This window comes from Photinus pyralis, unplaced genomic scaffold (assembly GCF_008802855.1).
Source record: "Photinus pyralis isolate 1611_PpyrPB1 unplaced genomic scaffold, Ppyr1.3 Ppyr1.4_LG2, whole genome shotgun sequence".
In the NCBI taxonomy this organism is placed as follows: Eukaryota; Metazoa; Arthropoda; class Insecta; order Coleoptera; family Lampyridae; genus Photinus; species Photinus pyralis.
This window is the reverse complement of record NW_022170403.1, coordinates 44,365,677-44,379,402: the sequence shown is the minus strand read 5'-3', so window position 1 is coordinate 44,379,402 and position 13,726 is coordinate 44,365,677. Positions and strand designations below refer to the sequence as shown.

The 13,726-nt window shown below is 34.8% G+C and overlaps 1 protein-coding gene across 6 annotated transcripts; it reads left to right on the top strand.

The window, feature by feature from the left end:
• Positions 1 to 501: 501 nt before the first annotated feature.
• Positions 502 to 13,726, top strand: LOC116163323 (RUN and FYVE domain-containing protein 2-like). 6 transcript variants are annotated; one of them, XM_031477207.1, is made up of 12 exons: positions 502 to 716; positions 3,624 to 3,802; positions 4,010 to 4,119; positions 4,175 to 4,382; positions 8,191 to 8,354; positions 8,401 to 8,713; positions 8,771 to 8,911; positions 9,085 to 9,120; positions 9,679 to 9,776; positions 12,872 to 13,088; positions 13,141 to 13,362; positions 13,407 to 13,726. In XM_031477207.1, exons 1-12 carry the CDS (start codon positions 527 to 529, stop codon positions 13,542 to 13,544), a joined length of 2,016 nt encoding a protein of 671 aa, XP_031333067.1. In that variant the 5' UTR covers positions 502 to 526; the 3' UTR covers positions 13,545 to 13,726. The 6 variants fall into 6 exon arrangements, 4 of the variants coding, with proteins under 4 accessions (XP_031333067.1, XP_031333069.1, XP_031333066.1 ...); XR_004143721.1 differs by lacking the exon at positions 502 to 716 and adding an exon at positions 3,243 to 3,557 and having other exon boundaries at positions 13,131 to 13,362; positions 13,407 to 13,544; XM_031477206.1 differs by lacking the exon at positions 502 to 716 and adding an exon at positions 3,244 to 3,557.

The following is a 13,726-nucleotide window of genomic DNA, read 5'->3' as shown; positions in this document are numbered from 1 at the left end:
GCTGATTTACAGCTTGTTTAAATATTGTTAGAATATCTTTTGTGTCTTGGGTAGTGTATATGTTCGTAGTTTACGAATTAATGGCGCCATTTCTTATTAAAGGTACGCTTAGTATTATACTTGGTATTATGCTATTATCAATACTTGTCTCGGATCTCTGACCAATGTAATGGTGGGTTTAGGGTTATTATACAATCGTTATCATCACTGTCATGAGATCATTACCAATAATAACAAATAATCAATAGAAAACTAGCCAAGGAAGCTGTAACTTTGTTTCTATTGGCTATTTCTATTTGGCAATGATCTAATTATAGTGAACTAATGACAATATTGACAATGATTGCCATAAAGCATAGATAAAAGCATTGTACGTAAAATCATTGAATGGTATGTACAATGTAATTTATAAAAAAGTGTACTCTGGTGTCGATGTATATGCTGCTTTAGATCTCGGCCAAAGTCGGGGCTGTGTAACCGGGGCATTATATTGTTGTCGAAAGTGAACTTCAAAACTAGTTCAAAAATGGCTGCTGCAAGTAGTGAAGGTTTGCCAATAACTCCAAATACGCCTACAATTTTAAATTCCATTCATTCTGCAATTAATTCAGAGAGAAGCTCCAGATCGCCATCATTATCATCAACAGTAGAAGAGTTCCAATGGACTTCCTTATTAGTGTCAAATTCCAAAAAGAAAAAACCAAAAATTCAAAAAGGTACTCTTTAAAACTGCTTTTAGTAAGTTTTAATGTACTTAAACTTAAGTAGTTAGGTAAAACAAAAGAGTAGGTTTCAATGACAGATAGGCAATTGTTTCTTCTGTTTAATGCTGTTAGTATGGTGTAGGTGCTTATTCCATACACAACCCCGATTCTGTCCAGTAAAACATCCCTCTACTTCCAAATTAAAAGTCATTGCCTTACGCATAGAATGTTGCATATTAATTGAATAAAATTTTATGTTGACACAAAAAGATTGTGGTATATTGACCTGTTCTAGTAACGTGCATTCGCTACTTGCTACAATATGCCATTAAGAAAAACCACTAAATATGTTTGTTTACTAATGGTTGTAGTGTGAATCATCGTAAACAAAATCGTTTTATCTGTCAGTCAGACTATCCGACTTCCAGTTCCAGTCGAACTGGAGATAATAAGAATAAGAGATATGCAGATTTGTCTCGAGATTTGTTTAATTGGTGCCTATTCAGAATTAAGTACTTATTCATGTGCACAAGGTAATAGAACAAACTAGGAAACCAGTAAATACAAATATTGCTTGAATTCACTGTTGCCACTAAATGGCCGTATGAATAAAATGAAGCATATGCTTATACTTGCAAAATTCAAAGTAAATACTCGGAAGTGCCCCTTCATACTGGGCTGTTTAGCAGCGCTGCACTGCGTCCTGTCCCGCTGCTCAGCAGCGCTGTTAAGTCGCCCAGAGTGAAGGATCACTTCCGAGTATTTACTTTGATTTTGCAAGTACCTATAACCATATGCTTCATTTTATTCATACGGGCCAATGAAGTGGTTACATTGATTAGGTTGCATTTATTAGAAACTTGCCATCAGCGCAGAAGGCCTTATGCCTTATGTTTTTCATATAGTTAATTTAACAAGTAAAAAGGTTTTCGCCCTACGACGAGTAACTTCATCGCATTTTCCATAAATTGATCAATACTTCCCCAAAGGTCATACCTATGTGCGCTCTGTTTTTCATTACTAGAGGCATGCATGGTTAAAATTTTAAAGAAGTATCTTCATAAATAAGGAAGTTGACACTTACTGCGCAGTTGATATTGCGCGTCCTGCGCATGCGCTTATTAATCTGAAATTTACAATATGCAATACGTTTGCTTTTACTATAAGCATCTTTGGTTAAAATTTCAAAGAAATATCTCCATAAAGAAGAAAGTTCATCTGATTTTTTACTATATGCGATATATTTGCCTTTACTACAAGTATCTGTGATTAAAATTTCAACAAAATATATTAATAAATAAAAAAGTTAACATTGCGCAGCCTGCGCATGCGCAGTTCAATCGTCAAGATTTTCCTTGACTCAGGTGCCAGAGCGATACGCTACCGAATGCAAAAAGAACGAACTAAATATCTTGAAAACTGTAGGAGTAGTTAAGGCCTCGGACACACGGACGGACAGAGAAAGTGGCTGCAATAGCGCACCCAACTTCGTTGGAAAATGCGCTAAAAAGTATCAACAATGGATTGTCAATTGTAAAATAACTTATTTTACTATGTATAATATGTTTTGAAATACTTTTCTCACAGCTAGGGTATTATACCTTTACCCAATCGTGGAGCGTATACTAGTATAAAAAAGTGTAATTTAAATGCTTTGATAAATAAGAAAGTTGGCAGTGCACAAGCGCAAAATCAAACTTTGATATGGGGATAGAGTTGCTTTTATTCCAAGTGCCTATGTATCATATTTCATTTAAATGCTTTTGTAAATAAGAAAGTTCGCACTGCGCATGCGCAAAACAATATTTAAAAATCGTCGTTTGTTTTACTTATATTCGTAGTGTTACATACAGTGTGTCAATTTAAAAACACGTCAACTTTATTTTAAAGGGAGACATTTTATAGGCTGGTCATACATGAAATTTGATCAACCCTCTAATAGGGGTAGTAGTATAAACCTAACGTAGGCTTTGCAACTAGAAAAGTGATAGACAGAGTTGAGAGCAGTCATAGGAGTAGTACTGGTGTAAACTTCGAAAATGTATTAGGAATTTTTCCAAGGCTATAGTTTCGAAATTAAGGTTTGGGGGCAGAAAACTATTTGTTTTAACATGTAACCGAAAAAATATAAAAATCTTTGTAATTGTAGTGTAAGTATTGTAACTACATGCTTTATCAATTAATACCACAACTGCAGTTGGTAAGTTATGATTCTAACATTTTTTCTTGCTCACTTTTGGTTAATCTACATGTGGTGGTCAAGGCTTTGTTGAGAATTGGTACTATATAAAGTAAAAGAGTAAAAGGTTATTCAATGAAATGGCCAAGTATAAAAACAGCATAAAATGTGTCCTTTAAAGGAATAATAATTAGTGCTTTTGCACTAATGGTGAAGGCAGATTCCTAATGGTGTTTTAAAATTAAGGGTACTGGTGTTAAATCTCCTAGATGGCATTGTGTTGACATTGAAGTCAAGGTATTGATTTTTAACCCCCCACCTTATCTCGAAAATTACCTATTGCTCAATATTTGGTTGTTTTTAAGGTGGCTTGTTATTGCCAATACGCATTACTGTGCAGATAAACAATGTTCCTTTCAGACTTGGTCTTTGAAGTTAATACTTAATAAGTTATGCATCTATGAAATCGCTTAATATGATAGAAGGTGGTGAATCTGCCATGGAACAAGACATGGCAGGTGCACAAGATACCATCTATTTGTGCAATTTTCGAGTTTCTGTGGACGGCGAATGGCTATGTCTTAAAGAACTTCACGATGTTGAATTTAATATGCAAGATTCTTTCCCACGACCACTTTCAACACCGTCACCTGAAATCTCCCCATATCCTTTTGGTAATTCTAACCTTTTTTAGTTTACCTTTCCCGATTGTTGTTTTATTTGATTTTGTTGTGTTGCAGGACGAGACCCGGTAGTCATAGAAAGAAGCAACTTAGTTAACATAAGTAAACTAGTCGTAAAAGAATTAATTGAGCAGTCCTTACGATATGGCCGAATGTTGGACTCGGATCATATGCCTTTGCAACATTTTTTTATTGTGCTAGAGCATGTTTTACGTCATGGATTGAGGCCAAAAAAGGTATGCAACAACTCGTTAGTTGAAATTATTGTTCCTTGCTTTGTATTGTCAAACTATAATCTTAAATAAATAACATTTTTTGTGGCAAGCAGTTTACAGTCCCAAGTTTCATAATCTGGCTTAGTTGAATCAAAACCCTCACTGGCGGAACTACAAGAAAATTGTACACCTAATTATCAAGATTCGTATAAGATGTTTTTATTTCAGGGTTTACTTGGTCCAAAAAAGGAACTATGGGATATATTGCAATTGGTTGAGAAGTTCACCTCCGAGGCACAGGACATCACAGCCAGTGTGCGTGACTTACCAACCGTACGGTAAAATTTAACATTATTTCTAAGTTTCAACATCATTAACAATGTCTGCTTTTAGCACACATTTGGGCAGAGCAAGAGCGTGGTTGAGGTTAGCTCTAATGCAGAAAAAACTGGCAGATTATTTAAAAATCTTATTGGATCATAAAGATGAGGCTTTAGCCGAGTATTTCGAGCCAGATGCACTGATGCTTAGTGATGAAGCCATAGTTATCATAGGATTATTGGTTGGCCTGAATGTCATCGACTGCAATTTATGCGTTAAAGTAGGTCACTCGTGTTTAATTAAATGAGAATGCATTTACTTGCAAACCATCTAAGAATGTTAGTGGTTTTATGACAGTGTGAACTTACAAATGTTGAAGTGGACATTTTTTAATAAGGAAGCATTTTGCACTGTTGTACTGGGTGAGGGGCTACAGCTCAGAAAGTAGCGAAGATAGGGTTTTTTGGGGTAACATTTTTCTGTGAAATATGACTAGGAGGAAACGCTACTTTGAGTTTAATGCAATAATCAAGGGGCCGGAACATGTATTCCAAAATAGAAAAACAGCATTTTCTCTAAAACATGACAAAGTGCTTTCTATATCTTGTAAAATAGGGAGTGGAGGACAATTAGGTGTGATTATTAAAGAACTTTTAGTTGTTATTTGTTATTTATTCAGATTTATTTGTCTTCTCCTATATAGGTAGATGTTGGTGTATTTCTCCAAAATACTTCCAAAAATGTGAACTCCACTTATCATGAACACGAATAATTTTATGAAACCAGGTAATTTTTTGACTTTAATTTTGAAATAGTTGAACTATCGTTGGATCACACTTTACATTCATCACAAGTATAAATTGTGCACAACTCTTGTGCAGATAAAGCTCATTTTTTTAAACTGAAATAGCTTAGTAAATGGTTGGGTTATAAGGTAGTAGCATGCTATCGATGTTTACTTTCTTGGTAGATGATTAATGGAGAGGAGGCTCTTATACATAAACATTTAAAGGCCGCCTGGCATACATTCAAAATCCTCCAACTCTCCATTCTGCAGATATTTGCACTGAAAGCTTTAATATCACCAATAGATATGTCTTGTCCTGACATTCCACTTGCCTTTTTTGAGTACCTCTTCCGACACATCATTGTCAAGGTATTTGCTTTGACTTCACAAAAGATATGTATCGTCCGGTCGATTCATTTTGCCTTGGAGAGTACTTTCCTCTGAGAAACCGTTTTTGAGATATTCGCTGTTAAAAGTTGTGACATGATCAATGGATATATTTCTTTCAGACCTTCGCCCTTTGTGAGTGCCCTCTACAAGACAATCCGTTGTAGATATATAATGGCATCACGATAAGGGGTCGAGGAGGAGGACTATGGTTGGTAGAAATTAATTCCTTTCATTGAGACCTTACATTAGAGTACCATGAAGGATAAAATAAGTTCCACCCCCACCCCCTCTTTTGATAGTAGGTCAGAAAGAAGGACGGTAGTTGATTTGACTTAGACAGGCCAAGTTTTTCCTCTACCACATTACCTCAAATTGAATGAAAGGGAAATGGCATAAATTTAGTTCCTTCCCATGAAATCAAAATGTCCAAACCTTTGCACATGAAATTTGTGACTAAATGAAGTTTTTGCTTTACCACTTAATCTCAAATTTAATCAAAGGGATGGCATAAAATTTAGTTCCCTCCTATGAAATCAAAGTGTCCTGCCGTTTTTCCCTTGAAATTTGTGAATAAATGAAGTTTTTGCTTTACCACTTAACCTCAAATTGAATAAAAGAGAAATTGAGTTTATAATTATAAAGATGAATTGGTATAGTTTTAGGTGTGGTCCACTGTGATAGGTAAGCTTTGGCATGTCCTTGCTCAGCTGCGTGTTGGAAGTGCACCATTATTCTGGTGTCGGCTTCTTCGTGCTGGCTTGGAGACATAGTTGATATACCTTTTCTATTGCTTAACATTTGATTATCCTGTGTCGTGAACAGTTCCATGAAGAGTGTCCACTGCAGTTGTCACAAACACTTTCCTTTTGCTGTAGATACAATGACTATCTTCATGCCACCGTTTACAGACAGCATGTGCAAACTGCTTCCTAACTTCCATAACACGATCATATGAAGCTGAAATGCCCATAGCATGTAATGTTCGGATATGTTCTTTCTGCCTGTCATTGAAATGAAGCTTCAAACCCAACTAACGGGTAAAGGGTGTTTCTCTGTCCTTTTGCTGATACAGAGTGATTGCTTGACTGGATTAGGTTCGTTGTTGCTACAGATCAACTGAGAAATGGTGCACGCCCCCTGAACTATAATTATACTGGAACGCGCGCTCCGTCGGCCAGCGCGATCCGAGAGAGATGGCCACCAGGGGGATCTCTGTCCTACTCTCGCGCATGCACAGAGCAGCCCATTTGATATGGTTTGAATTTATATTAATGGTCAGTTTCTCAATGAGTGACAGTGACAGAAATCCCCCTTGCACTATCTCTCTCGGCGCGCTACGTTTCTATGGCAGAGACCGGCAATTTTTAAATGACGCTTTATTATTAGTCAATTAAGAAAATACCGTTCTGGCAGACATCTCGCGGTTATGTCATCATCTTTTAAATGTTTGAAGTTTACAATGTATTTCTTATGGCAATAATTCCATGGCTGATTGTGATTGAAACCAATTTTCAGTCGTTTATTGTCTCGTATAGTCACCATCGACACATGTCTAACACAGAAAAACAAACATTCTACCTGGATTTCTAATTGGGATTCAAATTGATATAATGAATTGATAAAAAGAAATTGCAAGAATATATTCTAACACACATCATAAAAAGAAAATCAAATGCAAAGAATCCTGTATGAAAAATTTAAGTGCCTTTTGAATACAAAACACCCCGTTTGCAAAACGGTCTAACGGAAAATAATTTAATATATCTCAAAAAGTGCTCACAGTTTTGTTAATAATAATCCAAATAGACTGTCAGAACAAAAATGCATGATGATCGGTAAAACACTCACTTTCACACGAATCTGACAGATTCTTAGCAAAGAAAAACTTACTTTTAATACGCCAAAACTGGCTTGAAGTCACAAAACACTTAAATTTGTGACTGCAAGGATGATAATACTTGTCCTATATTACAACAATTATTTCTTAATTCTTGATACACACAGACTGTACGCTTTCTTTCAAAATAACCCGAGACAGCCGCCTTCGCCTCAACAGCCCCCTTTACTCTCCATTCTTGCTATTTATGCTTCCCCTAATACATTCAACATCGTTGTTCCTCGGCAACACTCAGAATTTCGCATTGTCGCCAGACAGATAGACACATGCGTTGCTTATCTCGCACGTGGCATTGTTTATCTCAAAATCAATTAATTTTTGTCTGATAAAAACTTTTTACTAACATCTGACTTTACCGTTAAATGTTTCCTTATTTATGCATTTTAAATTTTTTATACAAACTAAATACAAGAAATAGAATTAAACAAATTAAACAATTACCTACTAAATTTACAATAAGAAACTAATATTAAAAATTAAAATTCAGCAAATTTTTCCCATTCTGTGTCCATGTGAAATAATAAAATTTCCCAGTCCAGGGTTATGCTCGAAATTGGAAATAGAAAATGTGTAAGGTTATGTTACTGCTTTGAGTCTTTACGACACTGTTAAATTGTATCTTGTGAAAGTGTAAAATATACAGCAACTAATAGGACGTTTTAGATTATGCATTATTATTATTATCCTGGGCAAGGTGACCTTGGTAAGTAGAAAGGTTCGCTGGTTACTTGAAAAGCCCTCTGTGAGCGGCCGTTTAGTAGTTTAAGGTTGCCAATCTAGGTACATATAAAATAAAATTAAAATTTACTGCAAGGTCAGTTTTGAATCACTTGTTAACCACAGTGCAGGTAATTAACAATCTCTGAACTTGGTTTGATTACTTTCCTAGCTCAAAACTAGGGGGCAAGTGTTCAGGGCTAGAATGGACCCTTATGACTAATTCTATTTTTAAATTTAGACTATAATGTTCTCAAATATGCCTATGAAAACTAAAACATTGACATCTCTTTTCAGGAGGAAGATTTGGATTGTCCACAAGGCGTGATAGATTTCTCTCTGTATCTTCGTTCGTCCAATCAATTATCTGGTGAACAAATGGATGAGCAACTAGGGGAAGATAATATGACCACGGTTTTGGACCAAAAGAATTACATAGAGGAATTAAATAGACATTTAAAGTGAGTTGTTGATGTTAACTGCTGATATCAGAACCGATAATTTTAGTGCGACAGTAACGAACCTTCAAACCAAGGTGGAATCTCTTACAACAACTAATGCTTTAATGAAGGAGGATTTAGCGATTGCTAAAAATAGTCTTCTAGCCTTGTATGATGAAAATCAACAATTGCGAAGAGAACTTGGAAGAGAGGAAGTTACCAATAGCGATTCGTCTAAAGACCACATTTTAAGTAAAGCAGTTCGAGAAGATGGCGGTGAAGGTATAAAACCTTTTAGTGGAGATGCATCAGAGCTTCAACAAAGACTAGACGAAGAGCGTAGACTAAGACAGGAGGCAGACAAAGAGCTGGAGTTACAAGTAATATTAGATTGTTTGTTAACATTTTTAATAGTTACAATGACATTGTTTGTTTAGTTATGCATTAAGGCCGAAATGGAGGTCGCAATGAAACTCCTTGAAAAAGACATCCACGAGAAGCAAGATACCATAATATCACTAAGAAGGCAATTGGACGACATTAAGTTAATTAATTTAGAAATGTACAAAAAATTGCAGGTAAGTCGATAATTTCAGTTGTGTTTAAATTATATCGTTCTTTCTAAAACTTAGTTATAGCACCCATTACTAAATCACGGCACAAGTAGTCATAGTTGATCATGTGTGGACAATTTTAAGTGCATGATTGATTTATTTATTTGAATTCTTGTTAATTTTACTCCAAATTATAGGAATGTGAAATGGAGTTAACTCAGAAAGGAGAAGTGGTGAGTCGCCTTCAAGCCAAAGCTGGTCAGATCGGCAAAATCCTCAATAATTTAGAGAAATATAATCATTTGATTAATGAGACTAATCGTGACAAGAAATCTTTTGAAAAACGACCCTCGTCCTTTGACAAAAAATTTACATCATCCACTTCCAAAAATTTTATGAAAAATACAAAGAGCCAGGAGTTCTCTAAAGGTGGTACAAGTGAAAGTACTACAATTGATGAAGCTGATGCCAAAGCTATGAGCATGAGTCATTCAGAGAGTATTGAACAAAATTTCGAAATTGTCGATCAGGCGGAAATAACTTAAATGTCTTGCAAAACAATTTACTTGTCGTGACACAAATGCTCTATATCACAACTGTTTAAATTTATTTTGAATACTTTAAGGAGTGCATATTCAATTACGCTTGCTCCTTCATCGGCAACTATTAGGGGGGATGGGGGTGTTGTAAATTTTTTGTTATACGAGATAGTATGTTAGTTAAGTGGTAGTAATGAAAGAATTAGGAACCATAGGAAGACTGAGGATTGTGTATAAAGTGGCTTATTTCAGGAAAACGAGGGGTCCCTTAAATATAAGACCGAACTGATTTCCAAGCTAGAGGTTAAAACGCAGTCTATGTCAGATACTATCCAAACACTTGAAGAAAAGTAGGTAAATTCTTTTGTTACACATTTCGGCTTTAAATAATCAGAATATACCACATGTCGTGAAATATGGTCACTTTAGCTGTGAAAACAAGTTGAGATTTTACTCTTAATAACTAAGCATAGTGATTTCGTTAGTGTGGTTCCAATGCAACTTAGTGCAATTAAGCTTTGGAGAAGACTTACAAATAAGAATTAAACCAGGAATTAAATCTGAATTTCAGTTGGATATGTTACCGTTGATGTGCTGAAGACAGTTAAAAGTTCAGATTATCACGTGTTTGTATTGCTCTTCTTAATATTTCTTCGCACTTTTGTGTTAATGTGCATATTATTAACTAGGTAATTGACAGATTGCTACCAATTTAAAGCAAATTTCGCACTTTAACGGATCAAAATCGTTAATCTGCAGATTAATCTGTTAATGCGTACATTAACGTTTTTCTAACATTACCGGTAACAGATATACTACTCTCCTCCGAAGTTGAATAATATTGCACTTAGTAAATATATCACTTTATAAAAGCCATTAAACAATTTGTTAATGACCAAATATATTTTTATTACAAATAGGATTTCCACTGCATTTTATAAGTTATGGTTGTGCTTTTAATGTGGCTATCGAACTTATATGAATGTAGCTTTAGGTGATTAGCGGAAGTATTGGCAAACCTTCACTACAACAGCTGCTATTAGAAATTATATTGGAAATTATTTATTCGTAGTTAAGTACATTATACAATTGTAATACTATTGTTAATTCAAAATTTTTTTGTTAATTTTATATTGCCATTTGGCCTTAATATTGTAAGCAATTTCTGCTGTTTTGACATTTATTAAACCTTTTTTATAATAAAATTATTTAAACATGTTCAGGTATTTTATTGTCTTAATGCCCTATTATTAGGTTTTAAATGTTTTTATAGTTTTCACTTTTTTGTAGTTTGTAGGTTTGCCATTATTTTCGTCTAATTTTATGAATTTTATTCCTGGTTTAGTTTTGCATGCGTATTTATATTATTTAATTTTTTGTTTAATTGTACTTTTGTTGCGGTGTGTGGGTGCATGGTATTGTAATTTTTTGCTTTACAGTTGGTGTTGCAGTCAAAAATTGTGGTGTAAAAAGGTTGCAAGTGAATCATTACTACTTTCATTTTTTTATCAACATCAAATGCCATTATTATTATTATTTTTCAGCAGCAATACAAATCATATAGAGACAAGTGCAAATTCTGATGCTATTGTTAAACACAGTTTCTTACCCCATTACTTTTTATGGATTTGTTTATGGAAACTTCCGTAACTAGTCTGAATTTACCCAATGTAACAGCAGCATTATGTGCTTTAAAATACACGAAAAAGGGCGATAAATAGTTAATTTGTTAACCTGAGACCCTATTTAACTGGTACAACAAATTTATCTAAATGATTGCCTTTAAATTAAAAGTAAACGTCTTGAAAGAAAGAAATGTTTATACTCAATTGTGAATTGAGTACTGAGTAAATTGCTGGGTTAAAGATGAATATTGCAATAAAAACAATGTTCGATAAATAAGCTCAAAAAGTAAAAATGCAGTCTCAAAATGTTGGTGGTGACGAAATGCAAAATTCAAAAGAATTAATCACGTGCAGATGCGCGCCATGTACTGGTTTTAAGTCAATTTCTGCTTTGTATGAATTTATTTTCCCATCGAAGGGTCTCCTTCCCATAAGTGGAATAGTACCCTGTTTAATAGAAATAAGACTGTTCAGCATACCTATTATTAAGCAAAGAACAGATCTTCTTGACAGAAACATGTCTGTTGAACAGCTTTGCTCAGAAACGCAAATCTGTCACATCCACGAACTTATAAATTAAGATGGACTGCTGATCAAACAGTTGCATAGAGGTAGAAATGGCCCTAGAATGGGCGCGGCCATGATGTGCACGTTTTAGTTATTTTCTAGAGGAATTTTCCTAGTGCTCAAGTTTTGAGATTATTGCAGCCTTGGAAGATGACATGTGTCACAGTAATTTATTTAGAAAACGTGAGGTAAATGCTTGTTTATTAGTTGATTTGAATTTCGCGCCAATGAGTGCCCCCATGTAGGTGTCATTTGTCAATTCAGCATTAGCAGTCCATCTTAATTTATAAGTTCGTGGTCACAAATAATAGTGGCCTGTCTCTGTGACCATTTCTGTCGCACGTTTTATCTTTATCCTACTTAGTTTTAGATGGATGATGCTAATTCCCGTTTGGGGTTTCCAGAAAGACATGGTTCTGAACAATGTTTGCAGTGCTCTTTAGTGAGTTTTGCCTGAATTTCCTTTTTGGCTGTCTAATTAATTCTCTTCCGATATTAAACCAATGAGCCTTTTTAGAGCCAACTTTTTTTGCTTTTTGTCGTCTTTCTCTCCAGCTGACATCTTTCCTCTTTAGTATTTTGAACAGTTTTTCTCAGTTTGCCCAATCGAATGCCTTTATAATGTCAACAAACGCTACAAAGCAGGTCCTTCGTTTTTTCAAATATCTTTTGCTGATTATTCTCACCACTCCCATTGCATCTCTCATGCCCATTCCTCTTTTGAAACCAAACTGCTGCTGTCCTGTATTTTCCTCCATCACGTTGAGCACTTCTATTCAATATTTCTATATTCTGAACATGACCACTTTTATTTCTCTTCTATTTTACATTTTTACATTTCTTATTTTACTTACATTTACATGCTGTTTCATCCTTGTCCAATTCTTTCAACTTTTGGAAATTCCATTTTTTACTATCAGCAGCTTTCCTCACGCTTTTCGGTTTTGTCTCTAAATTTGCAGCTAGGAGAATATTAATACCCTGATAGCCCACAAACTGTATACAGTTGTGTATATTCTAAAAGAGGTGCATGAGTGAGTTGCATTTTGAAGCTTCATTATTGTTATTTTGCAACTGTTTCAGTTTCAGAAGAATTATTTGCATTCTGATTATTTTTAGTTTCGTTTTGCTACCGTTTTTAAATATTCACGGTTGTTATCGAAGTTTAATACTATGATTCGATGTGAAATTGTAATTAACTGTACTTAACGTTGATTTTTAAATAGAAACTATGTCAGATGTATATCTTCTAGGTATCGTGAAAGTGAAATTGAAAGATCAAATGCCGAACAAAAAAGACGAGAGTTAGATATACAGGCGACGCTCAATGAAGAACAGGCAACAACAGTAGAGGGCGATTTGAAAGTAGAAAGAGAGTGGCGAGTTGCCCTACAGGAAAACATGCAACAGGATAGGGAACGTATATCGCAATTACAAATCGAATTAACCCATTTAAAGGCAATCGCACAAGTAATTTAATATGACATTTGGCGCTTATTGGCTTTAATCTAGTTTCTTTTAGAAATATGCCTCACTTCAGGAAGATTATTACACTTTGAAGGAAAGATGGTTGGAACAGGAACAGACATTAGAAGAATTAGGTGCCCAGTTAAGTGTTAGTAAGCTTCAAATATCTGATTTAAAAGAGGAAGCAGGTCGTAAGGTAGAGGGTGCTTGGGCGGATGATAGTAGTGCAACGAACTGTAAAGGTTGCTCCAAAGAGTTTAATATGACTAGGCGGAAGGTATGAATCGTTGTTAATATACGTTTTAACTAGGTTTTTTTTAGCATCACTGTCGTAATTGTGGCGAAATATTTTGTAATGCTTGCTCGGATAACTCTATGCCTTTACCTTCGTCTGCAAAACCAGTCCGTGTTTGTGACGACTGTCATGTGCAATTAGTCGGTCGATTTTCTGTGATGTAATTTTTAATAAGGTGATAAAAAATTGATGCTTCTATTGTATAGAATGTTTTAATTGTAGATATATACATATATTTTGTATTACATTTGCACATTTTTATGTGTAATGCATTTTTAATGAAGTTGTGTGAAGTGTAGTAATAGAAAGGTGAAAATATAAGATACTGCTGTATTTGTTTTTTTCA

What these genes read in the sequence shown, in the direction of transcription:
- LOC116163323 (XM_031477206.1), top strand. Translation starts at nt 3,344, where the DNA reads ATGAAATCGCTTAATATGATAGAAGGTGGTGAATCTGCCATGGAACAA. An exon ending in TAACTCAGAAAGGAGAAGTG is followed by an intron (nt 9,121 to 9,678) that starts GTGAGTCGCCTT and finishes GGCTTATTTCAG; the next exon opens with GAAAACGAGGGGTCCCTTAA. An exon ending in ATTTAAAGGCAATCGCACAA is followed by an intron (nt 13,089 to 13,140) that starts GTAATTTAATAT and finishes AGTTTCTTTTAG; the next exon opens with AAATATGCCTCACTTCAGGA.